General features: G+C 41.2%; 1 protein-coding gene across 2 annotated transcripts in view; it reads left to right on the top strand.

Moving 5' to 3' along the window:
* Window positions 1-4,156: 4,156 nt before the first annotated feature.
* The window catches only part of GABRB3 (gamma-aminobutyric acid type A receptor subunit beta3), a 165,186-nt gene continuing 142,266 nt past the window's right edge, over window positions 4,157-27,076 (top strand). The window contains exons 1-3 of one of the 2 annotated variants that reach the window (XM_037898739.2): window positions 4,157-4,421; window positions 5,120-5,211; window positions 5,397-5,464. In XM_037898739.2, coding sequence (XP_037754667.1) covers window positions 4,342-4,421; window positions 5,120-5,211; window positions 5,397-5,464 — 240 coding nt within the window. In that variant the 5' untranslated portion in view covers window positions 4,157-4,341. The remainder of the gene's footprint in view (window positions 4,422-5,119; window positions 5,212-5,396; window positions 5,465-27,076) is intronic. The other variant, XM_043537661.1, reaches the window with a different exon arrangement.

Genomic DNA, 27,076 nt, shown 5'->3' with positions numbered 1-27,076 from the left:
TGTGTCATCCACAGACTTTATTAGCACATTCCCGCTTTTTGTGCTTTGATCAGTAATAAAAAGATTAAATAAGATTGTTCCCAAAACCGATCCCTGAGGAACTCCATTAGTATCCTCCTTCCAGTCTGACAGTTTACCTTTCAGTGTGACCCGCTGTAGTCTCCCCTTTAACCAGTTCCTTATCCACCTTTCAGTTTTCATATTGAACTCCATCTTTTCCAATTTAGCTAATAATTCTCCATGTGGAACCGTATCAAATGCTTTACTGAAATTGAGGTAAATTAGATCCACTGCATTCCCTTTGTCTAAAAAAATCTGTTATCTTCTCAAAGAAGGAGATCAAGTTGGTTTGACAGGATCTACCTTTTGTAAAGCCATGTTGTATTTTGTCCCAATTACCATTGACCTCAATGTCCTTAACTACTTTCTCCTTCAAAATTTTTTCCAAGAACTTGCACCCTACAGATGTCAAACTAACAGGCCTATAATTACCTGGATCACTTTTTTTCCCCTTTCTTAGAAATAGGAACTATGTTAGCAATTCTCCAATCATACGGTACAACCTCTGAATCTACAGATTCATTAAAAATTCTTGCTAATGGGCTTGCAATTTCATGTGCCAGTTCCTTTAATATTCATGGATGAAGATTATCCAGGACCCCCGATTTAGTCCCATTAAGTTGTTCGAGTTTGGCTTCTACCTCGGATGTGGTAATATCTACCTCCATATCCTCATTCCCATTTGTCGTCCTACCATTATCCCTAAGCTTCTCATTAGCCTAGTTAAAGACTGAGGCAAAGTATTTGTTTAGATATTGGGCCAGGCCTAGATTATCCTTAACCTCCACTCCATCCTCAGTGTTAAGCAGTCCCACTTCTTCTTTCTTTGTTTTCTTCTTATTTATATGGCTATAGAACCTTTTACTATTGCTTTTAATTCCCTTTGCAAGGTCCAACTCTACATGGCTTTTGGCCTTTCTCACTTTATTCCTACATGTTCTGACCTCAGTAAGGTAGCTTTCCTTGCTGATCTCTCGCATCTTCCACTCCCTGTATGCTTTCTGCTTTTTCTTAATCACCTCTCTGAGATGCTTGCTCATCCAGCTTGGTCTACAACTCCTGCCTATGAATTTTTTCCCTTTTCTTGGGATGCAGGCTTCTGATAGTTTCTGCAACTTTGACTTGAAGTAATTCCAGGCCTCCTCCACCTTTAGATCCACAAGTTTTTCAGTCCAATCCACTTCCCTAAATAATGTCCTTAATTTTTTAAAGTTACCCTTTTTGAAATCAAAAACCCTAGTCACAGATCTATTTTTGTTTATCCTTCCATTTAGTTTGAACTGAATTAGCTCATGATCACACGAACCAAGGTTGTCCCATACAATCATTTCTTCTATGAGGTCCTCACTGCTCACTGCATCTAAAATGGCATCCTCTCTTGTCGGTTCAGCAACTACTTGGTGAAGGAATCCATCAGCTATAACATCCAGGAAAATCTGAGCCCTATTATTATTATTGGTTTCAGAGTAACAGCCGTGTTAGTCTGTATTCGCAAAAAGAAAAGGAGTACTTGTGGCACCTTAGAGACTAACCAATTTATTTGAGCATGAGCTTTCGTGAGTTACAGCTCACTTCATCGGATGCATACTGTGGAAACTGCAGAAGACATTATATACACAGAGACCATGAAACAATACCTCCTCCCACCCCACTCTCCTGCTGGTAATAGCTTATCTAAAGTGATCATCAAGTTGGGCCATTTCCAGCACAAATCCAGGTTTTCTCACCCCCCCCCCACCCCCTCCAAAAACCACACACACAAACTCACTCTCCTGCTGGTAATAGCTTATCCAAAGTGAACACTCTCCTTACAATGTGTATGAAAATCAAGGTGGGCCATTTCCAGCACAAATCCAGGTTTTCTCACCCCCCCCCCTTCCAAAAAACACACACACACAAACTCACTCTCCTGCTGGTAATAGCTTATCCAAAGTGACCACTCTCCCTACAATGTGCATGATAATCAAGGTGGGCCATTTCCAGCACAAATCCAGGTTTTCTCACCCCCCGACCCCCATACACACACAAACTCACTCTCCTGCTGGTAATAGCTCATCCAAAGTGACCACATGAGCACGTGTCCTCCAGTCTATATCTGAGAAGTTAAAGTCTCCCAGGATCACACAATTCCCATTAGTATTTACTTTGTTAAAAACATTAAAGAGGTCTCTATCCATATCCAAATTGGATCCCAGCAGTCTATAGCACACCCCAACCACTATCCCAGGGCAGACTCTAGTAGCTATCTTCCCCAATGTGATTTTTGCCCAGACAGACTTTCAGTTATTACTTAGATTGAAAGCAAGGTCCAGGAGGGCAAATGCTTCATATCCCATTTCCAATTCCCTGGCCTAGGGACTCCCTGTTGGACTATCTTTTAAACTATCAACAAATAAATGGACATGGGTTAATCTGAGAGGTCAGATAAGAGGAAGAATATTTTAACTTAAGTAATAAAATGTGATAGACTCTACAGGAGTGTTGATTCAGTCACACCTCAGATGCATTTCAAATGCACCTGAACAGGGCATTAATCAGATGTACTGAATCCTCTAAAGAATATTATTTCAATTATAAAATAGACAATCTATTTAAGAAAAGTTCTCAATGTTTTAAATGTATTATGCAATATTCTATTTTACACAAGGTGTATTCTTTCAGCATTCTCTAACCTTTTCTTTCTTCTTTTAGGTTTCTTGGTAACTCTCCCCAACTTGCACGTTCCCTTTGCAGACACAGGTTCACTATGGCCAACCCCAAGCATTCTAAAATCACATCAGGCCTTAAAATCATGAGGATCGTTCTCTCTGTGTTTTGTTTTTGGAGCCCAGGGTATATGCTGAAGGGTTGAGACAGCTAGAGGCTTGATTTCCCCCTCAGAGATGCTGAGCACTCACAACTTTAATTGAAGTCAGTGGGAGCTACAGTTGCTCAGAAGCTGTGAAAAACAGGCCCAAGATACCTCAAATTGTGTATTCAAAATGACTGGACCCTCATGAAAATTGGTTCTGTAGCCACTTCCACAAAGGTTCTCTGCCCACTCAGGGACCGCCATTCTCAGGCACTGGTACTGAACTTCTAAATCTCGCCTAACCCCCTTGGTTGGGTTAACTGCCTCATCACGCCTCTGCCAAGCCCTGCGCACAGCCGCCCACAGGTGCATTAGTGGAGTGGGACTGGGGAGGGGCGGCATTCCACACCCAGTCCTGCTCATGGGTACCAGTGAGCGGACGAAACTTGTTGCATGGGCTGCAATCATTTCTCAGCCCCGTTGGTGGGTGCCTGTGTGTTTGCACCCAGGAAGTGCAGCACCCGCTTGGCCCGGGTCAGGGGTGGACTAGTGGAGGGAGCTGTGGCCATGAGTGGAGGCACTGGCTGAGCTTGGTCCATGGCGGTGCGCGAGCGGAGGGCACAGGGCATTGTGACCGTGAGCCGCCCTCACTGAGCCCGGCCCAGGGGTGCGGAAGCGGAGGGCGCTGCGCGGTGGAAGCTGCGCTCACTTCTCAGCCCCTGCTCGCAGGTGCAGCGCTGCCCGCGCGGAAGCGGCTCGCCCCCAGCGCCGGGCGCTGCTCCCGGCTGCGCGGGCCAAGGGCGCTGCGCTCACGGGCTGCCCCAGGGGCTCAGCCTGTCCCGGGGGCACTGAGCATTTTGCCCCCACCCCCCGGCTCAGCCCGCCGGCCTTTGGGGCCGGAGTGCGCGCTGGCCGGCGGGGGCGGGGCGGGGCTACCCCCCGGGGCAGTGGCGGGAGCAGCCCCGGGGCGCCAGTGGCGCCTGCCCCGCCGCCGGGCCGGGCTGAGGCGGCTGCCCCGGCTGGTTCCTGGGAGCGCGGGGCCGGGGCGGCTGCCGCTGGGGGGTGTCCCAGCCGGGCGCCGGCTCTCGGGCTCCCCACGTGGCACCGCAGCCAGCCCCGCAGAGCTTCGCTCCCCGCCTGGAGGAGCCGGGGCAGCCGCCGCTCGCCCCGAGCCCCGGCCCAGCCCGCTCCCCCCGCCCGCCCAGACCGAGGAGCCCTCCCCTCCCCGGGCGGAGGGAGAAGGGGCGGGCGGGAGGCGGGGAGGGGGAGCCAGGCAGCCGGGCTCCGGCGGAGGGGGGAGGGGGTTGGGGGTTCCTCCGGGGCTCGGCACAGCCCGGCGCCGGGGTCTCTGCAGCCCGGCGTGCGGGAGGCTGCCGGGGCCGGGGTGGGGGGTGGGGGACTGTCGCCTTCGCCTCCGCCTCTTCCTCAGCAGGCGGCTCTCGGGTCGCGGCAGCGGCGGCTGCTGCGGGGAGGGAGCCCGGAGCGGAGGGATGTGGGGCTTTGGGGGAGGCAGGATCTTCGGGATCTTCTCCGCTCCCGTCCTGGTGGCCGTGGTCTGCTGCGCCCAGAGGTAGGGGCTGCTCCGAGCCAGCGCGCCCGGCGGCCGCGGCTGAGTTAAAGGGCTGCGTTTCGGAAGGAAAACAAGCTGATCCCCTGTTTTCTGCCCCTCTTCCCTCGGCTTCCCCCCTGCTCGCCTCTCTGCGCTCCCCCTCCTCTGCTCTCCCCATCTCCCCTCTCCTATCCTATCCCCCATCCCTCCTCTGCTCTTCCCCTCTCCGATCCCCCATCCCTCCTCTGCTCTACCCTCTCCGATCCCTCCTCTGCTCTTCCCCTCTCCGATCCTCATCCCTCCTGTGCTCTACCCTCTCTGATCCCCCATCCCTCCTCTGCCCTTCCCCTTTCTGATCCCCCATCCCTCTCTGCCCTTCCCCTTTCCGATCCCCCATCCCTCCTCTGCTCTTCCCCTTTCCGATCCCCCATCCCTCCTCTGCTCTTCCCCTCTCCGATCCCCCATCCCTCCTCTGCTCTTCCCCTCTCCGATCCCCCATCCCTCCTCTGCTCTCCCCTCTCCTATTCTATCCCCCATCCCTCCTTTGCTCTTCCCCTTTCCGATCCCCCATCCCTCTTCTGCTCTCCCCTCTCCGACCCCCCATTCCTCCTCTCCTATCTCCCACTCTCTCTCCCCAATCCTACCCCCCCTTCTTTTTCTCTTTATCTTCTTTACCCCCATCGTTCGCCTCCCGCCCCCGCTGCCCATCTATCCCACAGCGTGAACGATCCGGGGAACATGTCCTTCGTGAAAGAAACTGTGGATAAATTGTTGAAAGGCTACGACATTCGCCTCCGGCCGGATTTTGGAGGTGAGTTGCCCTGTTCAGACGGAGCTGCGGTGTCTGGCTCTTTCCCGTGTCTCTGTGTGTGAGTCTGTGTTCAGCTAGTCTCTGTGTGGACGGGAAAGTGTTTCCTGTTAGGGCAAAACGTGTTGCCAGCAACTCTGTGGGTGAGAAGTGATGGGTAGGGGCTAATGGCTTCTCCTCCTCTCCAGGGCCTCCTGTGTGCGTGGGGATGAACATAGACATTGCCAGTATCGACATGGTTTCCGAAGTCAACATGGTGAGTCCCCAGCTGGTGTCTTCTGTATGCAAACGGCTTGGGGCTGGTGGTTGTGTTGTTGTGTTTGTTTTTCCTGGTTTTGCAGCTGTGTAGGGTGTGGTTGGTCCCCAGAGAGAAGGGACCGAAGTGTATTCGTTGGTGCTGTGGTAGGAGCTCCTAGCTCTGGCTGTTGGAGGGACCAATCCAGTGGACCAAGGCTCAATGAGTAGCTGAGCACTTGTAACCAGACGCTGCCCTTAAATCAATCCACCTGGCGGAAGCGTTTGCTAGCGCTTCTAGGACTCATTTAAGAGCTGGATGCTGCCGGGGGCATTTTTGTAGGCGGTGATATGTCACAGGTGAACGTTAGGTACAGCAGGATCGAGCTGGAAACTTGATGTCCCTGGAAAACATTATCTTTGCCACTGGAACGTGCTTCATGTTGATTTGGGAAGCTATAACACGTTGGCCAGCAGCGTCTATCATGCCTCAAATGTGCCAAAGGGCAAGTCATTCTCTGATATAAGGGGTTGGTTTTGGTTCCTGGTAGCAGCTACAGTTGCGTACTGAACCACCTTGAAATGAATACAGCTCCACGCTAAGGAGCTGTCCTAGGTGCTGTAAGTGACTCTCTGTTCCCCAAACTCTTCTGTTGCTGACTGTGCTAAAAATGGTACCTGAAACAGGATTTTAAGCTGTGCAAATCATGCGCAGGTGAAAGTATACATCTCGTGTTGTCTGTCCCTACTGCAGAGTGTTTACTGAATTGCTCAGATGGACTGAAAACAGTATGGAACAAAAATAGCATTTGTTTGCTAAAAATGTCAGTTCATAGCTGGTAAACCAACTGCATTTTACTTCCTGTAATTTCATTTAAATCTGTCTGTTAACATCATGATCAACTTTTTTTGTTAATGGGGCCTACGTCAGTCTCTTGCTTTAAAAGATGCATTTGATTTTAATTTTTTTACTTAATGTGAAAGCTTTAGAGGCTGCTGGAAGCAAAGGAAAATGCAGATTAGACACTGAATTGCAGATGAAAATATAAATGTAAAAGCCATGTTTATCAGGGTTATCAATTCTAGCTATAGTAAAGATAGTGTTGAAATATTTTGATTATATGCCAAAAATGCTACATTTATCAAAGGGCAACTTTTAAAATATTTCAAATGAAGTGCAACATATATCCGAGCATTTGGAAGATAGAAAACATTATTTAAATTTAAATCTGTCTCATAAATGTTAAATACCAATAGTAATTTTACTAGTTAACATAACATTAGCCCTTTTCCTCATAAAAATGTTCCCTGCCACTATTAAACACACAGGTTTAGGCTGCTCAGCTGTGATTCAGGAGCAATCCATCTGACATTCAGGCAAAAAAAAAAATAGTAAAAAATAGAGAAATCAAAGGAACAGTTGATCAAGTAACATATAAAAACTATTTTACAGTTGGAAGAAATAATAATGGAGTTTTTTATATGCTTTACCTTTTTAAACCTTTAGTTTTGTTGAACAGGAGGAAAAATAATAGTCTTTAACCAGATCTCAGGTGGTAAACCAGGATTAGAGAAAGTAATGAGTACTCACATGTTAGAGTGTTTGGTTTTTTGGAAAGCTTTCAAACCTCTCCCCAACTTCTGTTCTTTCTAGAAGAATCAACTCTGTTTGAAGAGCTAATGAAGAGCTAAACTGTGTCATGATATAAGTTATTCTTAAATATCTAAAACAGCACTATACTATAAGTACTGTATTTCAGCCTCTCAAACTATTTTGGGGGGGGGTGGAGAGGGAGTCTGTCTGATTCATTAAAGCAAAAGAATGTGCAAAGTATTTCATGGTTCCTTGGTTCCTTTAAAAAGGCAGCATTGTCTAATAGATGATCATGGGACTAGAGGGCAGGAATCTTTGAGTCCTAATTCCAAATCTGACACTTACAGTACAGTCTTGAGTATGTCAATCATCCTCCCAATATCTCAGTTTCTCTCATCTACAAAATCAGGATAGCAATATTAACTGATTCCACAGGTCTTTTCATTACATTTATGGTATTTTTGGTTCCCCAGACTTTTGAAAGCTGAACCTCTTTCCCTTTTTAGGAAACTGAAATCAATCACTCACCCTCAGAAACCCAACCATGTGGTGTTGAAGGTTTACACATCTTGATTTATACATTTTCACACCTTCATGGGTAATCCTGTGTGCCTTTCCCTATCCCCTTGCACTTTGAGCAATGCCAATGTGGATCTTCTTAGTATACTTCCTCTCTTTCATGCTTCTTACATGAACAATGTTATAGTTAATAATGTTCACATTTAAAGTGTAATTGGCATCTGAGTTTGCACCCATTGAGATGAGTGGGGCAGTTCATACCTCATAGCTATTATTTCAGGCTTTCTACAAACTCTAGTAGATGGCTCTGCATCAGTTACATGCCATTTTTCAAGGTTTTCTCCACAATAAGAACAGCTAGACGCTTGGTGTTTTTTTAAAAAAATAAAATGGAAGATGAATCTTGTGAGAATAATTGAGAGCTCTGTCTGCACCCCTCTGGCTAGTCTGTTGGCTGCACTCCATGATTTGGAAACTCTGCATTATGGAGTAAATTAATATTTGTACAGCATTTTGTATATGTAAAATGCTACATAAAATATAAAGTATCATAGAGAGATAAAGAATGCAACGTGTATTTCTTTAGGCATGAAAGACTCTTGGTGCTAAATTCTGACTTAGCCTATCCGCCTGCACAGTGTTGTAAGGGACAATAATTACCAATCACCCTCACCTTATGCCACTGCACAGGCTAATCAGACCTTGGGTTGAGATAAAGCTACCTACTTCTACCCTTAATCCTCAAGACAGGTCGTTGAAGGTGGGAGTGCTCACCCCTTCTGACACAGTAGCCTGCACAGGTGAGCTGGGATGATAAATGTTTTTCTAATTTTCTGCTGGTCAGCAAGTTACTACCCACTCTCCCCCAGTCTCCAGAGGTCAGAGGAAACAGGTAAAGAATTGATTTCTATACTGTTTTGTTCATAGGGCATGTGACAAAGCTCCAACCTAGCACTTATTCGTTACTCATCCGTGGTTAACAGGTGTTATTTATTCAGAACTCCATAATAAAATACTAACAGGCTAAGATTTTCATAACAGCAATACATAGTGATTCTAAAAATAATATTTTGCTACAAGCACAGTGTTCATTTCTTTTTGAAAAAATTGGCAGAAAACTCTTCTAGATCTAGTTGGTGGATAATTTAATGCAACTTGAATTTTTGAAGGAAAAAAGACAACCAGAGTCTTCATTTACAGCTAGGTTCAAACAGTGGAGGTAGGTATTTTTTCTTTACCTGTTTCAGGTGACTCTGGACTAGTTTGGAATAAACCCTTAGCTATATTGAGAGGGTAGAGACAGAAAAGAGAGGTTATTTTGCTCACTAAATTATCATTTTTGAGATAGTAATTTGCAAAAATATAGGACACATTTAGTTTGAAGAACTGAGCCAATCTGTTGAACCTTCATGCTGGCTATCAAATTTTAATCTTCGACAAATACTGTTTCATTTAATTCCAGACAGCTACTACTAGTTTTAACGTTTAACCTCATTAACTATTAAAAAAATCTTGCAGGCATTACTCTTTATAAAATGTGATAACATTGACATGAATTTCTTTAATTTAAACTTTTGCTATCACGTTTTATATAGTTTAGCCTGTTAAAATTCATCTGTACATTAAAGATAAAATAACCAGAGGATTTTCTGCATATAAATAAAAAATTACTACAGTGATATTATTATACTGCTGTGTAGGCAACAACTAATGGGACTTTCGGTGATATGATGGGAACTCTTTGAAACTAAAATGATAGTTTGTATTGTTTTCTTTCCTGAATCTTCAGCAAACTGCAGATTCCAACATAAAAATCATCCTATATAAATCTTTAGGTTTCAGAGTAGCAGCCGTGTTAGTCTGTATCCGCAAAAAGAAAAGGAGTACTTGTGGCACCTTAGAGACTAACAAATTTATTTGAGCATAAGTTTTCGTGAGCTACAGCTCACTTCATCCAATGCTTCCGATGAAGTGAGCTGTAGCTCATGAAAGCTTATGCTCAAATAAATTTGTTAGTCTCTAAGGTGCCACAAGTACTCCTTTTCTTTTTATAAATCTTTAGTTACTGTAAATTACAAATACTAAGTTTTAATTAACTTTGTAACATATTGGGGTTTGGAACTTCTTTCAAGGGCAATTCTGCTGACAACTCTTAAAAATCCTTTAGTCCTACGTGACTTAACTGCCTGGTTTTTTAACATGGAAAATGGAGGGAAATGGCATTGGGCCCCCAATATTTCTGTCTCTTCTTCCTGAACTGAACTCCATGCCTCTGACCGCCATCCTTACCACCACCTCTCTCATTTCAATAAAATTAAACCAAAATCAACATAATCCAGTAGGCATAGTTAGCTATACAGTCATTCTGCTGCTTATGAGACTACTGTACTCATGAAATTAGTCTTACATAAAATCAGACCATAAAACTTTGTTGTTTCCAAAAAGGATGTAATCTCTTCTATGTTAATGCTGTAATCATTATTTTTATATTTGTTTAATTGTAAAACTGAAAGTCAGCAAACAGACTTCACTGAATTCCTACTGACTTTCTTAGCAGTTTTAAATTCTCCTGATAAACTACAGTTAGTTGCTATTGTAAGGTCATCTAACTTTATTATTTTCTAAGGAGAAGTATTGTCTACATTGCCTCAGGGGGTGGTGAATAAACAATGTTTTTTAAATGTACTACTACTGTTTCCTCATGCTGTGTCATAATAAGCAGCTCCCTTGTAAATATTGTCTTTCTTTACAATTTAAAATTTATATCAGCCATTAAATTATTACTAGCATAATGTGCATCTTGTAATAAGATTCACATTAAGTTGGAAAAATTGGGTTGGCTAGAGTAAATGATACAATTGGATAAATATTATTTAATATAAACAAAAATAAAGGTCTTTTAGCTAGAGAGAAAATCTATATGATTGGAATTCACAACTTTCTCACTAATTTAAAAGGTTAGTAGATTGCTATCAGCCAAGTGGCAACTGAAAAGTATGTATGTTGCAGCTATAAGGACAAAAGGAGTTAAAAATTAGTTTTCCATTATTATGTTAATTATCTGAATTGTAGGGACCCAGGTATGGAACCCTTGCTCACGTTGTTCAAAACTCACAGGAATAGTCTGATTGGTTTCAATGGAAACATGTGTGTAAGTATTGCCAATGTGAGCCCAGTTATGTTCAGAAACATTCCTTAGATCTGATTCAACTCCCATTGAAGTCAGTGGGAGTCTCTGCATTGACTTCAGTGGGTATTGGACTTTGGCCCCTTAGGATATGGGAAGGCAGTACTTCTGTGTGCTGGACCTTAAACTTCTCTCTCCTTCAGCTGACAATCTTTGAAAATGCTAGCACTCTGACAGATAAATTGTCCGTAAAATGCTATAAATGGTGACGATTCATAAAGAGTTGCAAACTCTTTACACTTTGCAGTTTTTCCTAATCCTTAGATGATAGGAGTAGGGATATCCAGGAATGAGTGATATTTGTACTATGTAGATCCTTACTCATGATGGTGAGAACTTATTCGAATAAGTAGTTCCAGTGAAGTATATGTCTCTAATTATACAAGAACTCAGTAGTTTGAGAAGAATAGCACAGCTGAGTCCAAGGAATTTTGGAAAATAGTAGCACCAAAGGATGAGATCAGTTAGTAAGACTATTCCTTTTCCCAACAAATATTATTTTGAATCAGGATTTGATTATCTAAAAAAATTAAATTTCAGCTGTGTCACATGTAATCCCTTAGTGTTTATATTAGTATAATAGAAGCGTGTTTTGGAGTGTTGGGGGGAGAAGGATTTAGTAATATTTGATAAACAGAAGGTGTTTTAGTCTATCCAGAACAAACCTTTTTTTATCCAAATATGACAGCTAGTCCAAAAAATATAGCTAGGAGAGGAATCAATTCAAAAGGAGAGTTCATTTAATATTTGTAAATGAATTTCACACTTCTGTATACTTACATAGATTGCAGGAAAAAACCGTAAGTGTAAGCATGCATAGCTCATTATTATAAATGTGATTGAACCAATAATTTTAGCAAAATAATTTGTTCTCTCAGCAGTTAGGAACCAGTTACAGGTTGCTTTGTTAATGTAACCTGCAATACAAATTTATTATTGTGTAAAGGGGAAAATGAAACTGAAACAGCTGTGCTGGGGGCTCTGCATTTATGTTGGGTAACTGACAGTTCCTTAGCAGTTAATGACTTTTTTTTCTTTATATTCATCTGAATGTTGAATTTTCATTAGTGTATGTGAAAAGTCTTTAGTGGAGTCCTAAATTGTCTTTTTTATTGCATTATCACTTAATTCATTTACATTATAAGAAAATAAATTGAAGATGCAAAAGAACATAAGGCCTAGGATATGGGACTTTTTGCATATATCATTATGAATTTAAAAAGTTACATGTAACACATTTAGGATACAGCTAGCTCAGGTTCACTTCTGGCCTTTGCAATTCTAGCATTTTGTCTACTATTCCTCTAGCACCAGTGAAGCTCCAGTAGTGGAAACACTCTTGTGGGTCAGGCATAGGAGATTTTTACCACTGAGAGTAGAGAATTAGACTCAGGCTAGGGAGTTATGTTGCATGGGAATTGGGCGTGCACTTTCAACTCCCCTGTTTTTCTCCCCCACCTCCTCCACAGCAATGTAGTAACTCTTAACTGAGGAGTCTTATTTATTTTTTAGGCTACCATTGTGCCATGGATTCACCATTCCCTAGAAAGCCACATATATATTCCTTTATACCCTACAAATATAGAGTAGATAAATAATATAACTGTGATGTTTATCTTAGGGCTCTATATACGTAGATGTTGTCTTGTAGAAACTTATGAACACGAGTGGCTTTGCTGGTGTGAGTAGTCCCATTGACTGTAAGCTACTCGTATGGGAAAAGTGTATGCAGGACTTACAAAATAGATATTGGGACTCATTCCGCTGCTGGAAGAGCCTGAGTGTTCAGGCACCAAAATCTGTGGATCATTCTTTTTCCATGCTGGTCTTGAGACATCTTCTGGACTCAAAGGATATCTATATTGGTTCTCACTTACTTCTACCCTGCCACCTGGCTTTCATATTGTCCCTTGACAGCATGGAGATGGCAGGATACAGAGTTTCACAGTATTACAGGGATACTACGTCATTTACTGCACACTACTTAGATTAACTTGTTTCTTGGTGGAGAGGGAGATTCAGACCCATAGTCTTCCCCTGCTTCTTTCTCACTTATGGAGGCCTTCTAAGTGGTGGAGGGGAAGGGGAATCATACCATAGAGCTAACTTTCTCCTCTTCATAACTCCCATGCTCCAAACCTGCAATCTTTCATTCCTCTCTTCTTTCAGAGTACCGGTAGCTTGGAATGCAGTATAAGTAGAGATGAATCAAAAACCAGGAGCTGGAGAAATCATAAGAGAGCAATGAGTTGCAGAGGAGAGGAGTAGTAGCTGAATCTGAAGGGAAGCAGAAGGTGTCTGTCTTTGGGCACTAGGGGCTGTATGTGTGCATGCGATTTCAGAGGTCATGCATGGACATGCCAGAGAAGTGTGTGTGTGGGGCGGGGGGGTGGGAGATGGTGCGGGTGGGCATTTGTGGAAGTATGTGGGTAAATAAAGGACATGTGTTAGGGTCAGGAAATGAATTGTAAGGAAATACGTCAGTTACTGGTTCTATCCTCCTTTTCCAAAGAAATGGCATTCCTTGTACTTTGTCAAAAAACTGGTTGGACCAGCCTGATACAGGATAGCTACTTAAAAATGCTGAGTATCTATCTTCAAGATTTTTATGAGCTCATTTAAAATGAAGAACAGGAAAAAATCATCATAATAAAGGGATGGTCAATAAATTAGAAAATGCATTTGAGAGTTGATCAACTGACCTTTACAGTGGAACCTCATGTATTATTAACCTGACAATAAAGCTTTGCGTCAAAAGTTAAAGTTGCTGGAGAACAGGCAGTGGAGCTGGCTATAAAGCAAACACTTTAACATTTTTTCCTGGCATACCCATTTGTGTGGTATTAGTATTTGCCTTTTGATTTGCATGCTGAAATTGGAAATCAAGGGATTACTTGATGCAATCTCCTTATCCATTAGCAAGATGTTTTCCTTATCTTTACATTAAAAAAAATCACTTTCAACCTCTAATGAGATCTCTTGCATTTAGTCTTCCTATATCAGTAACCTAGCCAAAACCCTGATGAGGATGTCCTTTTCCTTCCATTAGTCACATCTAAAAGGCTCATTTATAATCCTGCCTTGTTTTCTTCTAACTTCAACTTAAGATAAAAAAAGTATGTCATTTTAGTAATGTGCTTCATACAGTCTGCTTTGTCTTCCAAATGTTTTCACTGAAAAATTGTTGCTCTACTCAGGGAACCGTTCCGTTTAATTTGACCATTGATGCTAGCTGAGCAGAACTCTTTTAAGATAGAAAGTAGTTGTCTAAATGATTAACCATTTATAACTGTCTCTCTCCAAAAGTTCCTGAATGGATTTTTTTTTAGTAGCTCAAGAAAGGGATTGAATCTCTTGTGTTCAATGAAATGGACAGTTGTAATTTTACCCTCTGTTCCCTTTCTCCTATCCACCTTTACTGGCCTTTGAAGTAGGAGACCGAATTTCTCATTGTATTTATTCCTCTAGTCATTTTCCTCAAGTGGGCCTGTGACAGAGTCAGAGTAGCCTAGGGCTGGCTCACCACTCTGTGCACTTTGTAAGTGTTCCTGCATGGGCCAAATTGGGAGATAATTGATTAAGACTGGGTGATTAACCAGTTAACAAGAGATTCAGCGCCTCAGCTGAGCTCTGTTAAATGGGAGACAGGGAGGGAAAGGAGGGCTCTCCCTCCCTAAGGTGTTAAAAGTGCCAATGATACACACATGCAGCAAATGTTTGTAAAGGGAAAATGAGATGCAGTAAATGTGGGGAAGAGCATGCCTAAGAAAATTATATAGAAAGGATGGCGATCAAATGTAGTAACTGTGGTGGATATCACAATCCAACATATTGAGGGTGTATTGCGGCAAGACAAGCTAAAGACATACAAAAGACAAAATTGTTAAGATATCTTATGCAATAGCTGTAAGAAGACTCTCAAAATATCAGGCAGAGAAGGAAGAGAAAATCAGCACAGGAAAAGGGGACTGCAGAACACAGGAAAGAATATGATAAACACCAGAGACTGAATAGGCGATGATATACTGATAGTGAAAAAAGAAGCGTTTATTGCATTTATGATAGAAGTGATAAATTGCAGATAACAAACAGGGAAAAATCAGAAAAAATGAAAGTTATAGGAAGGGCAGCAGAAAAATACTTGTCTGTTATCAATCTGTCAATGGACTGTATTTATGTGATTTTTGAAAGAGGCTAATAGTGAAACATAACTAGTATGGGGATCACAATCTTTTGTTGGAATGTGTACAGTTTAATAGCAGATGGTCAAGAGCTAAAAGAAAATATCCTGGAAATGAAAACTAAACCCGATATCATATGTATCCAGGAAACATGGCTGGTTAAAAAGCTTGATTTTAAAATCCCAGGGTATACTGCCTCTAGTCAAGACCAAAAACTAGCAAGAGGAGGAGGCATTTGTACTTTCATTAGGGAAAGATTAAACTAAATAGCAGTAGAGAATGAAGAAGTAAGTCAGGAGTATAACACTTCTGAGATCCCAGTGCAGAAGAGAAATATTCCTTTAAGGATTTATAATATCTATAAGCTGTGGGAAATTAGAAAACTCAGCATTACAAGAAATAATGAAGAATGCTAAAAGACCATATATTATATGTGGTGACTTAAATAGTCATAATAAATTGTGGGGAAGTAAGACAACTGATAAAAATGGTGCAGGCTTAGAAAAGTTCATTCAAAAAAATCTAGTAGTTTTAAATGATGGAATCCCAACTAGATTTAATGCAGCAAATGGTAGTTTCTCTAGCGTTATCCTGGGAATTATAATGGGAGACATTGTATGTAGATACAGATGGGAAATATATAAAGAAGAAGGAATGGGGAGTGATCATTTCCCTATACTTATTACATTGCCCTGAAAAATAAAGTTGAAATGATTGATGATTATCTGTTCTGTTCATTCCCTCTGGGGCACCTGGCATTGGCCATTGTCAGAAGACAGGATACTGAGCTAGATGGACCTCCAGTCTGACCAAATATAGCCTTATGAAAATTACCCACATGGAATTATAAGAAAACTAACTGGGATATGTACTGCTACAAAAAATGTATTGAATTTATGAATGATCCTTGTGTGAGTGATGACATAGGTAATTCCAATGACAATGTAATAAGGGATTAATTGCACCAGCCACTATAGCCATATCTAAGATATTGAAGTATCTCAAAACTGAAAACTCATTTTCATGGTGGAATGAGGAGTGCAAAATAGCAGTTAAAGAAAGGAACAAAGTCTGTACAAAAGCAAAAAATACAATAAATAATGAAGATCTAATGAAGTAAAGAAGTAATAAGGCAATAACACAAAGAATTTAAAAAAAAATCAAAGAAAGAGTTGGAGGAAGAACTATGAGTGGATAAACAAAGATACAAAGACATCTGAAATATACAGGCAAATTAGAAGAATGACGGGAATTCAGACCAAGAGTAATCACATCCAAGGTCTAAAAGGGACTGACAAAATAGTTAGAAGTTCTGATAATGACAGAACAGAAGTTTTAGCAGAAACTTTCTGATTTATGAGTTATGGTGAAACTCAAGGTGCAGTTTTCCACCAGAATAAAATATCTGATGTTAAATTACTTTGGAAAGGTCATATAGACTATGGCAAAGGTAATGTATGGGAAGGATTAACCTGCACAAAAATCTTGCTGGGACTGCTGGCGGGGGGCGGGAGATAAGAATACATTGCAGATGGTATACAAAACCTTAATCAGATTAGTTATTGGCTATGGCTGCAAGCTTTTGGGACAGCATCATAAAACATTAGATTTCATACGAGCCCAGGCACTATGAAATGTGTGTGTGTGATATATATTACAACACCTATATGCACTACAGCGAACTTCTCGTGAAATGCCAGTTACATTATGAATGAAACTATTGTACCTAACTTTATGGGCCCAAGGTAATGGAAATTGGAATGTTGAAAGTACTAGACAAATATATGAGGACTCTTGGGAATTTGATAAGCAAACTATATAGCACATGATGTTAGCACTCCACATCCCATTTGAGTTAAAGTGTGGATGCAGAAGTTGAAAGACTAGGAAGAGCTAAACAAAGCCAAAACTTTGCTGTGGAAATTTAGTGATGGATGGAAAGTCTCATAGAATCATAGAACTGGAAGGGACCTCGAGAGATCATCTAGTCCAGTCGCCTGCACTCAAGGCAGGACTAAGTATTATCGAGACCATCCCTGACAGGTGTTTGTCCAACCTGCTCTTAAAAATCCCCAGTGATGGAGATTCCACCACCTCCCTAGGCAGTTTATTCTAGTGCTTATCCACTCTGACAGTTAGGAAGTTTTTCCTAATTTCCAACCTAAACCTCCCTTGCTGCAATTTGTCCAATTTGCAGTGTCCAACTGTGGATTTAGATTTATCTTATAAACTGAAGTGTAAAAAGAGACAGTTGATATTAAAAATAAAGTATATAGATGAAAAATTGAGACAGTTTTGTCAAATATATACAGTTGGGTGAAAAAAATAATCAGGAAAAACAGGGGCAGCATGTTATATACCAAAACTTAGAATTAGTACATCCAACATAATGTGATTTTGTAGCTGTCATGACAGCCAAACTAGTAGCATAATGCTAGCATTAAATGGGATCTTGGTTGTATGTTCAACAGTGGAGGTCATTTTTTTTTTTTTGGACTCAGTCTCACCTTTTATGGCAATGAAAAAGGGTATCTCAGTATGTGGAAGTGACTTAATCAATGAAATTATATTTCTAATAGTTAGTACAGATGGAGATACATGTTGCATTAGCTTGGATCTCAGTACATATTGGGATAATGGAATGAAATGGTAAACAAAGCAGCTAAAAATGCGTTAAGAAAAGAAGGGATTGACACATAAATTCACCCTTGAGTAAACAGGAATTTAAAAGCCTAGTACAGAAAGCTAAAAGAGGAAAGGCAAAAACTTTGGATTAATGAAAAAAAGAGGAAAATATATTTTTTTTAAAATTGTGCCCTAGAGTTGAGGGATAGTAACATACTTCAGGGCCTAAAAAGGAAATAAAGGAAGTGATTTTGTTTAGAGTACTAACTGGCCACTATGGCTTAAACAAAAATCTTTTTTAGAATAAATAGACACAAAGGTGGACTGTGCACTCTGTAAAGTGTAAGAAACAATTGATTATCTTTTATTGGTATGTAAGGACTTTTGTAAAGAAAGGGAAAAGCTTTCCGAGTAATTCAAATGTCTTAGGGTAACAACAGTTTCAGGGAAATCAGGTGTTATTAGAAATGTTCGATTATATGAAAGACACAGGGCAGAGCGAGACAATATAAACTGTTAAGTATTTAGGAGTTATAGCTGGTGGCAACTATAGACTTTTCACTCAAATCTGCTTCACTACTAAAAAACAAAACGAAAGAAAAGAAAGAAAAGAAAGAAAGAAGTGGGTTGGAAGGAAGGGCAAAAGAAGCTCAGGATCTCAGAGAGATGAGACATCTCACCTCCCCCTGTGCCTAAGTTGCAAGATGAAGCTTGGGAAAAGCTATGGAGTTGGGACATGAAACTGCAAAATATGGTGTAAATAAAATACACTGTTGTGAACCTATGTAAGAGTGGGTGAGGACTGCTTGCAAAGAGAAATCCAGGATGAGGGAGTGTGCCCTGTGACAGGGCCATCTAAAAGAAATAAATTAATTAAATTTACTCTTCTGATGGTAGTTGTGGAGAAGACAGAAAAAAGCATTGATGACTTAAACTAAGCAGAAATGCAGGCTTCTGTTTGTGGACACCAAATTAGCTTGTTATTCTGAGATCTACAACTTTTTCATGCATAAAGTGTTAACAGGAAAATCCTATTTTTTTTTTTTGCAAGACTGTATTAATGGAAACTACTAGTTGATCACAGAGAGAATTTAAAAAGCATCTTCTGTATTGTATTATGTGTCATTGAATTCCATGTGTCTGAACAAGCACTGTTGGGTTACTATGACCTCCTTTGCAATAATATAACAAAAGAGGACCTGAAATAAAATGATATGGTAAATAATATAGTTAACGGACAATCACATCTGGGGAATTAATTAAAACATAGCAATAATACAGTAACAGTGTTGAAAATTTAGAAGATGGATATAGCTAATTGCTTCTAGAGAACATAAAATGACATTGTTTATCTTTCAAAGATGAGTGAAATCTTTATACATAATGAAATAATAGGTGTGAACAATGGATGAGATGTGATGCTGATGAAGGCAATCAAAGGAAAAATGTGTCTGGGTTACTTTCAGTCTGACATTGAATTGCATCTATCATTACAATATTTTGTCCTAGCCACTGGTCCCTCTAAGCTGTGTGTGCGCACAGAGATCCTAAACCCCGTGCACACGGTGAAACACTGCATGCACAAAAATTTGCACAGAAGCACAACAATTTGCACAGAAGAAATTTTTTGTGCACATAGCCTGTCAAAAATTTGCACAGAAGAAATTTTTTGCGCACATGGCCTGTCAAAAATGAGAGGGAACATTGGTCCTAGCTTCTGCTAAGATTTGCTCTGGTATCCCTTTCTGTCTATTGTTCACTACGCTCCTTTTCATGCGAAGAGAACTTTGCTTTTCATCACTTCTTGCAACATGACCAACCCATTGCCACTTGGTCTTTTTTTCGTCATCTTCAAGATGTACTTCCTTATGGTTGGCTTCTATGGCTCAGTGCTCAGCCTTTGGCTTCTATTAATTGTCTATGTCTCCTTTTCATATCAATGTCTCATGGCTGTCATGACTAACTTGCTAATTTTTCATAAAGCAAAAAGTACTTATTTTTTAATAATTGTGTCAAGCTGCATCTTTTTGATTTATTTATTGAGACTTGTAAAAAAGCACCTTGGTGGTTAAATCCCAGGCACTTGTACAAATATAAAAAATTACAATCAAGGATAAATATTGTTGGGGATTGGTCCTGCTTTGAGCAGGGGGTTGGACTAGATGACCTCCTGAGGTCCCTTCCAACCCTGATATTCTAGGATTCTATGACAAATAGGCTTTACCACCCAGAGCCACGTTACATTTAGAACACTTGGGATGCTGCACAATATATATATATATATAGTTTATATTTCCATGAGCTTCTTTTTGGTTGGCACCAATAAATGTTGAATATTTTCTAATATTGAATTACAGAATAAAGCAGTTTTTCTTATTTTCAATTTTTACAGCAGTGTAAAGTGATTAAGTTGCATGGAGGTTTTTGTTTGGTTATGATTGCTTAACTGGACATGTTCTCCCTTCTTCAAAAACATAGTGCTAGGAAGGCAGTTATTCAGAAGGGACCATTGCCCCTATCAGATCAAGAGTATTCAATAAAAATCCCCTCACAAAAACCTGTTTGCATGATTTACTGAAAAAAATTGAAGGAATATTTTGAGGAATATTTTTTCCTTCCTTTTGGAGGGGAAAAATCTGAAGAGAAATTAACTCTGTATGTAAATTTATGCTATCACTTACATTGAAGCCATGAGAACAGAATTTGGCTCACAATCCAATATATATATATACTTATTGTGCAGCATCCCAAGTGCCAAGATTATTTAATTACAAGATTAAATTTTGAAAACATATTTTTAGAGTCTCATTTATTTTTAAAAAGCCTCTTGTTTTTTTCAGATATTTCCTGAGCTGAAATGAACTAAAACTATCCATTTGAAGGCTACTGGGAGACACCATTCTTATGGATTCTGACATCAGCAAAATTCTAAAATAGGCTTGAGCTAGCACTAAAAATAGCCACTAAAACAGCCATATGCCTTGGGCTGCAGCTCGGGCTCTAAAGTGTAGGTGATCGGGCATGCTTGATAGCTAAGCTTCAGCCATCACCGCAACATCCACAGCGCTATTTATAGAGGGATAGCTTGAGCCCCTCTAGCATGAGCCTGTCTACTTGGGCGGGAAGGCTCACTCCTATCTGCAATATAGACATACCCTGTGTAAGGAGGAACGTGTCAGGCCTATGTTGGGACGGGGCAGAGTGCATGGTGATCTGCCTGATCCTCACCTGTCACAGCAGTCCCACTCGTGGGCAGCCCATAGGCTGCTCCAAGTTATTCCTAGAGTCATTTCAATCCCTGGTCAGCCCAGGATCAAAGGAGCTGATAATTAGCTTAGAGCCACTGTCCCCCTCAGCTGTGCTGAGCGTAAATTCTGTGCACCTGAGGATTGATCCAGTAAATAAATTTTCAAAACTTTATGTTATTAAAACAAACGTAGACTCTAACAAATATATTGGTTAGTTCAATTTCTGTTATACCAACAGGGCCAACACAATTTTTCCTTGGCTTCATATCACAGGAATAAATAAACTAGGACATGAGTCACTGACAAAGGGGAAAAAAACTGATTTATTTATTATTCACTAATCTCTAGGGTTTTGGTGTCATTCAGTGTTAGTGTATATCCCAAAGAAATTATTAAACACTTTACAGTTCAAAGAAGTTACTGCCAGGAGGGGAGTGTGTGTGTGTGTGGCTGTGGGACAACATCTATAGAAACTGACTTTTAATGTGGCTTCCACTTTTGTGTGCATACTTTCTGTGTAGTGTCACCTGCATTCTCAACCGATACAGCGTGCACATGTACATGTGCAGAAGTGGAAATGGTCATGGTTTTTCTGGCATGGATACATCAAAGTTTTAGACTAGTAAGTCAAATATTAGCCTTTTTAATGCAAAAGTTTGATATAACATTCATTTGTACTCAACGTCCCCACTAACTCAGCCCAATTAGTTGGGTGAGGTTAGATGTCATTAAAATGCCCCAAAGGCTTTCTGCCCAAACCGTTGTGGGCCTCAGAATTTAAATGTCAGCTTCTCTGGGACAGACAAGATGGGTGAGGTAATATCTTTTATTGGGCCAACTTCTTCGATAGTCATTTTGGGTTTCTCACATGGTCTCCAGGTAGAATTCCTGATTTTTTTGTCCTTCTGGTGTGTGGGAGTACGTGATGATTTCTTGTTTGAGGTAGTGCCTTCCAGAGTATGAGAGGTGCAGGAGACAGTTCTTTTTTTCTGAAGTCCTTCTGCAGAGCTGATCAACATATTTGGAGTTTCCATTTCAGATGGCAAAATTAAATACCTTTCATTGTTGTTTGCCGTATTGTTGTAGTTGTTGGTCCCAGGATACTAGAGAGACAAAGTGGGTGAGGGGATATCTTTTATTATCTATAATGAAGTTGGTCCAATAAAATATATTCTCTCATCCAACTTGTCTCTCTAATATCCTGGGGACCATCCTGGCTACAACACTGCAAACAGCTTGTCTTGGAGTATTTTTTCCTTTTCTGAAAACATCTTGAGTCTGGACTGTTAGGCCAAAGTCCTGAAAAAAAAATTGAAACATTTCATTCCAAAAATGCCAAAATGGAACACTTCAATGTTATTGAAACACGGTGTTGATTTTTTTCTAAATGAAATTTCATTGAAATCAATATGCTCCTGCAGAAAGAAAAAAAATGTTCTCTTTGAAAATTCAGTCAGCTTTACTAATTAACAAGTATGTTTCATAAAATATAGTTATTTATACTGGGACACAAGGGTGCCGTAATCAGGGGGGCCAGAGGGGTCATGCCCCCTCCCCACTATTAAAAGTGACGGCCATCCACTCCCACTTTTTAACATGGATGTAGTAACCTCAGGCAGGTGTGGAGTGGCAGGGGCTGTGCTTCATGGCTTCATGGCAATGAGGAGAGCCTCCTGGCTCCAAGTATCAGGGATTCCAAGGGGGATCCAAGTCACAGTCAAGGACCTGCCTTCAAGGACAATGAACTTCGTAATTCAAAGAATGATGAGGCCCTTAATTCATTAAAGAGCCTCAGGACTACCCAGCATTCCCTGGGTCTGTACATCCCAGCCACAAGAGAAAGAAAGCAAGTCCCCAGAGCTCCTTCAGGCAGCACTCCTCTGCTAGTCTTACTGTCAGCCTCAGATGTTGACCTCAGAGTCTCACGGCATCTCTCAAGGACTCTTTCCTCCACTTTGGCAACCACCTCTTCTTACTTTTGGAAAGTCTGGACTCAGATCACCATGCACAAGAGGGTCTCCTGACAGTCCTCCTGTCCAATTTCAGTCACTTTGTACCCTACGCTCTCCTTCCCCCCTCCCATTTCAGAGATCCTTTCCACAAGATACTGGTCAAGCAAGAAAAGGACTCCCTTCCACAACTGGGAGCAATGCAGGAGATGCACTTACAGTGTGGGGGTTGGGGTGGGGTTATTTCCATTGCTCTGTCATCCCAAAGAAGAAAGGGGGTTGATGTCTCATTCTGGACCTCTGATGTCTCAAATTCATCTAACACTTCAAGTTCAGGGTGGTCACTCTGGCCTCCCTAATTCCCTCATTAGTGTAAGAGACCAGGGTGTAGGCAGTCTGGCTGAACAGTCACAGCTGGGCTGGTGTCCACAAGTCAAGCATGGACACGGAGGCAGCAGGGATCAGAGTAATCACTTGTGTCAGGATAAATAAGCAAGAGTCAGAGGCAGGCTGAGTTCAGAGACTGGAGATAAGAGGTAGAACCAGGCTGGGATCAGGAGGCAAGAGTCAGGGTCAGAGTCAGGCTAGGGATGGAGACTGGAGATCAGAAGCAAGGTGCAGTCTGGAGTCACAGTAGGCCAGAATTCTATGTGGTTGCCCTCCAGGGTTAAAAAGTGTGCTTGGCCAATCAGAAGTCTGCAAGTTGCTGTCAGTCTAGACCCTTTGGCCAGTACTTGCTGTGACACTTAATTTCACCACAGTGCTTTTTGGCTGTGGCTCTGCATGCCCTCCCCATGGTGATGTGGGAATGTCAGCCATCCCAGGCTCTGCAGACCCAGATTCTAATCCCACCCATCCTTACAATTAGATCCTCAAGAGTGGTTCTCGGCTCTCAACAGTGTCCCCTTCTCTGCACATCTACCTATCAATACTCCAGTGACAGTTACCTCCATTCAGGGTGGAAAGCCCATATAGATCACCTTCAAACTCAGGGTATGTGGTCCCCATGCTAACTAAGCAAACTGATAACTGCTCATCAGTCACTAAGAGTGCAAGTGATGTGGATCATCATTCGAAGCAGAAAGAACAATTACCCTACTTATTGTGGTTCTTCTGTATGTGTTGTCCACATGGATTCTGTGGCCTGTTATCCTTTCCCACTACTACCAAGTCCTCCTCCTTCTGAGATTCTCTTTTCCCCAGCCAGGTTGTGTAAACTGAGGGATGGGTAGGCCCACTCTACCCTTTATACCCTCAGATGGGGTGAGGGGACTAGGACATCTGGGGTGCAGATGCAGCCCCAAAGGACAAAGCTGGGCAAAAGGATACAATGTCATGAGCTGGGGGGAGGGAGAAACAAAGCTCTCTCTCTCCCTGTCTATGACAAAGTGGGTGAGGGGATATCTCACCCCTCACCCACTTTGCCGGGGACAAAACAAGAATGGAGTCTTAGAACTTAGTAAGTAAACTAGCTAGATATGCGTTAGATTCTGATTTCTTTGAATGGCTGAGAAAATAAGCTGTGCTGAATGGAATGGATATTCCTGTTTTTGTGTCTTTTTGTAACTTAAGGTTTTGCCTAGAGGGATTCTCTATGTTTTGAATCTAATTACCCTGTAAGGTATTTACCATCCTGATTTTACAGAGGTGATTCTTTTTACTTTTTCTTCTGTTAAAATTTTTCTTTTAAGAAACTGAATGCTTTTTCATTGTTCTTAAGATCCAAGGCTTTGGGTCTGTGGTCACCTATGCAAATTGGTGAGGATTTTTATCAAACCTTCCCCAGGAAAGGGGGTGTAAGATTTGGGAGGATTTTGGGGGGAAAGACATTTCCAAAAGGACTCGTTCCCAGTAACCAGTGTTAGACGTTTGGTGGTGGCAGCGAAAGTCCAAGGGCAAAAGGTAAAATAGTTTGTACCTTGGGGAAGTTTTAACCTAAGCTGGTAAAAGTAAGCTTAGGAGGTTTTCATGCAGGTCCCCACATCTGTACCCTAGAGTTCAGAGTGGGGAAGGAACTTTGACATGGTACTCTGAAACCTTATATCAACAGTGGAATCCATATAGAGAACATATCTCAAAGAACCACAGTTACTATAAAGTAATGGACTATTTTTTTTAGCCTTGATTCAGGTAAGCATTTAAGTAGGTGCTTCATTTTAAGTACATACTTAAGTGCTCTGCTGAATCAAAATGGAATTACTCACCTGCTTAACAGCCTTGCTGAGTCTGGTAGATAATCATTTCCTGATACTGAAGTGCTTAGCAGTGAATCTTTAACTATCTATTAACTAGGTTTTTTTAAACAGAATGTATGATTTGTAATATATATGTCCAGATAGAAATAGAGATAACATATCTATATGTCAGGTATAATTGATTAGTACAGGCGGTAGCTGTGTTAGTCTGTGTCCACAAAAACAACAAGGAGTCTGGTGGCACTGTAAAGACTAACAGATGTATTTGGGCATAAGCTTTCGTGGGTAAAACACCACTTCTTCAGATGCATGGAGTCGCAGTGCAGTGGGTGCCACAAGAGGAATTTATGAATGACTCATGCATCAGAGAGCATGTGTCAGTGGCAGCACCACGACTCTGAAGGGGTGGTGCTAGCTCCAGTCAGTTCTGCTAATAGGTGGTAAGGCTGTAGCCTTGACTTTATCCTACATGCCATTGCCCCTTTTGGAGAGGTTCGCATCACCAAACTACCAACAGGGCGCAATGACTCTATTCCCCAGCCAGATCGTAAGGCAGGGGAAGGTGTCTTGTGGCCTCTTTTACCCCCTGCATGCTCACGTAGGACTAGCCATGATCTGGCCTATAGTACTTTGTCCTTGTAGGCATGCTTTGGCGGATTCCTGTTTGAAATCAGTTTATTACATGTATATTTCTGTCACCAATGTTTTCAAGGGCCCTCCCTGGAATATTTTAATCTGTCTGTGGCACTATTGTACCAGCAAACTTTAGAGAATGAAACATTACTTGTCTATAATGCTTGTTCTCTGAAGATATGTGGAAACAACAGCTTACATTTCAGCATACTCCCACAAAGTTGGGGCTAAAAAAGCTAAACCAGTACAGACACCTATATATTGGTTTAACTCTATTAGTACCAATTGTACTAAATTGTACCAGGCACATCCATGCATGGAAAAATTGAAAAAAAAAATGCTAGCATCTTATCAGAAAGGCTGCTAATATAGAAGCAAGCAGGATTCAATAATTATTCTAAAATATAGAGTGAAGCATCTGTTTTAATTATATTGTTAAATTACTTTTGTCATAAAAGTTCCTTAAACCCTTTTTTTTACACTTAAAACACTGCAGATAATTAATTTTACGTGAACTGTAGTGAGGATGAAAATACTTGTCTATATATCCTAATTGCACCTGCAAGCCCCCAACCCAGACAAGCACCCTGACCCTCCAAATGCTGATTTTCTCCCACCACTCCTACCAAATGAAGCAATAGCCCAATAATAAGACATCAAACCTTCCTGCAAGAGCACCTCAAGCCTCTTTATATTCCAGCTGCCAAGTTCCCTTTTGCTGGAAAAGGTTTTCATGGGACATCCCTCCAAGTTTACATCCCTCTTTTTCATACAACTGGAGCCCTTTAACTTCACAGGTCCATGAAATCCTCCCATGACCCCTGAATGTGCATCTCCACATCTTCTGGAGAACACGCAGAGACATATCCTCAGATGGTATAAATCAGCATTTCTGCTTTGAAGTCAATGATACTCTGATGCTTTATATCAGCTCAGAATCTGGCCCTCATATCCCAATTTCCCTATGCTATGTATTAGAAACTGTTTCCTTGGAGAACTTCACACTGAGGAAGCAGTATATTGTTTCTTTACATGAGAGTTTTGAAAATGCTGGACTACATTCTGGTATGCTACATTGGTAGAAATCTGTTATTCCAGATTCACACCAGTGTAACAAAGCAAAATTTGGGCCAAAGTACTTCATTATTAAAAATAGGGCATTTGGTTGCATAGTGAGTTAGAGCATCAGCCATTCACCTCTACTGAGCCAAGATTTCTGTTCTGGCTGCTTTGTTTGACAGATGCTGTATTTTCTTCCTTTGTGCATGAATCTCTGAAATTTTCAGGCAATACTGGTAGTGTACTTGTAGACCAGAACCTATTTAAGTTGACTAGAATTAAAGATGCTTAGCACCTCTCAGAATCAGTGCTACATAAACAAGTTAATCATGCGATTGGTTCACATAGGAATACAATAAAAAGTTCCACTGAGTTCTACTGGCAAAGATCTCACCCATAGGAATTTTTCTGTAATGACTAATGATGTGAGCTGTAGCTCACGAA

The sequence above is a fragment of the Chelonia mydas genome, chromosome 1 (genome assembly GCF_015237465.2).
Source record: "Chelonia mydas isolate rCheMyd1 chromosome 1, rCheMyd1.pri.v2, whole genome shotgun sequence".
Taxonomy (NCBI): domain Eukaryota; kingdom Metazoa; phylum Chordata; order Testudines; family Cheloniidae; genus Chelonia; species Chelonia mydas.
Note: the sequence above shows the minus strand (reverse complement) of the source record. Positions and strands in the feature narration are given on the sequence as shown.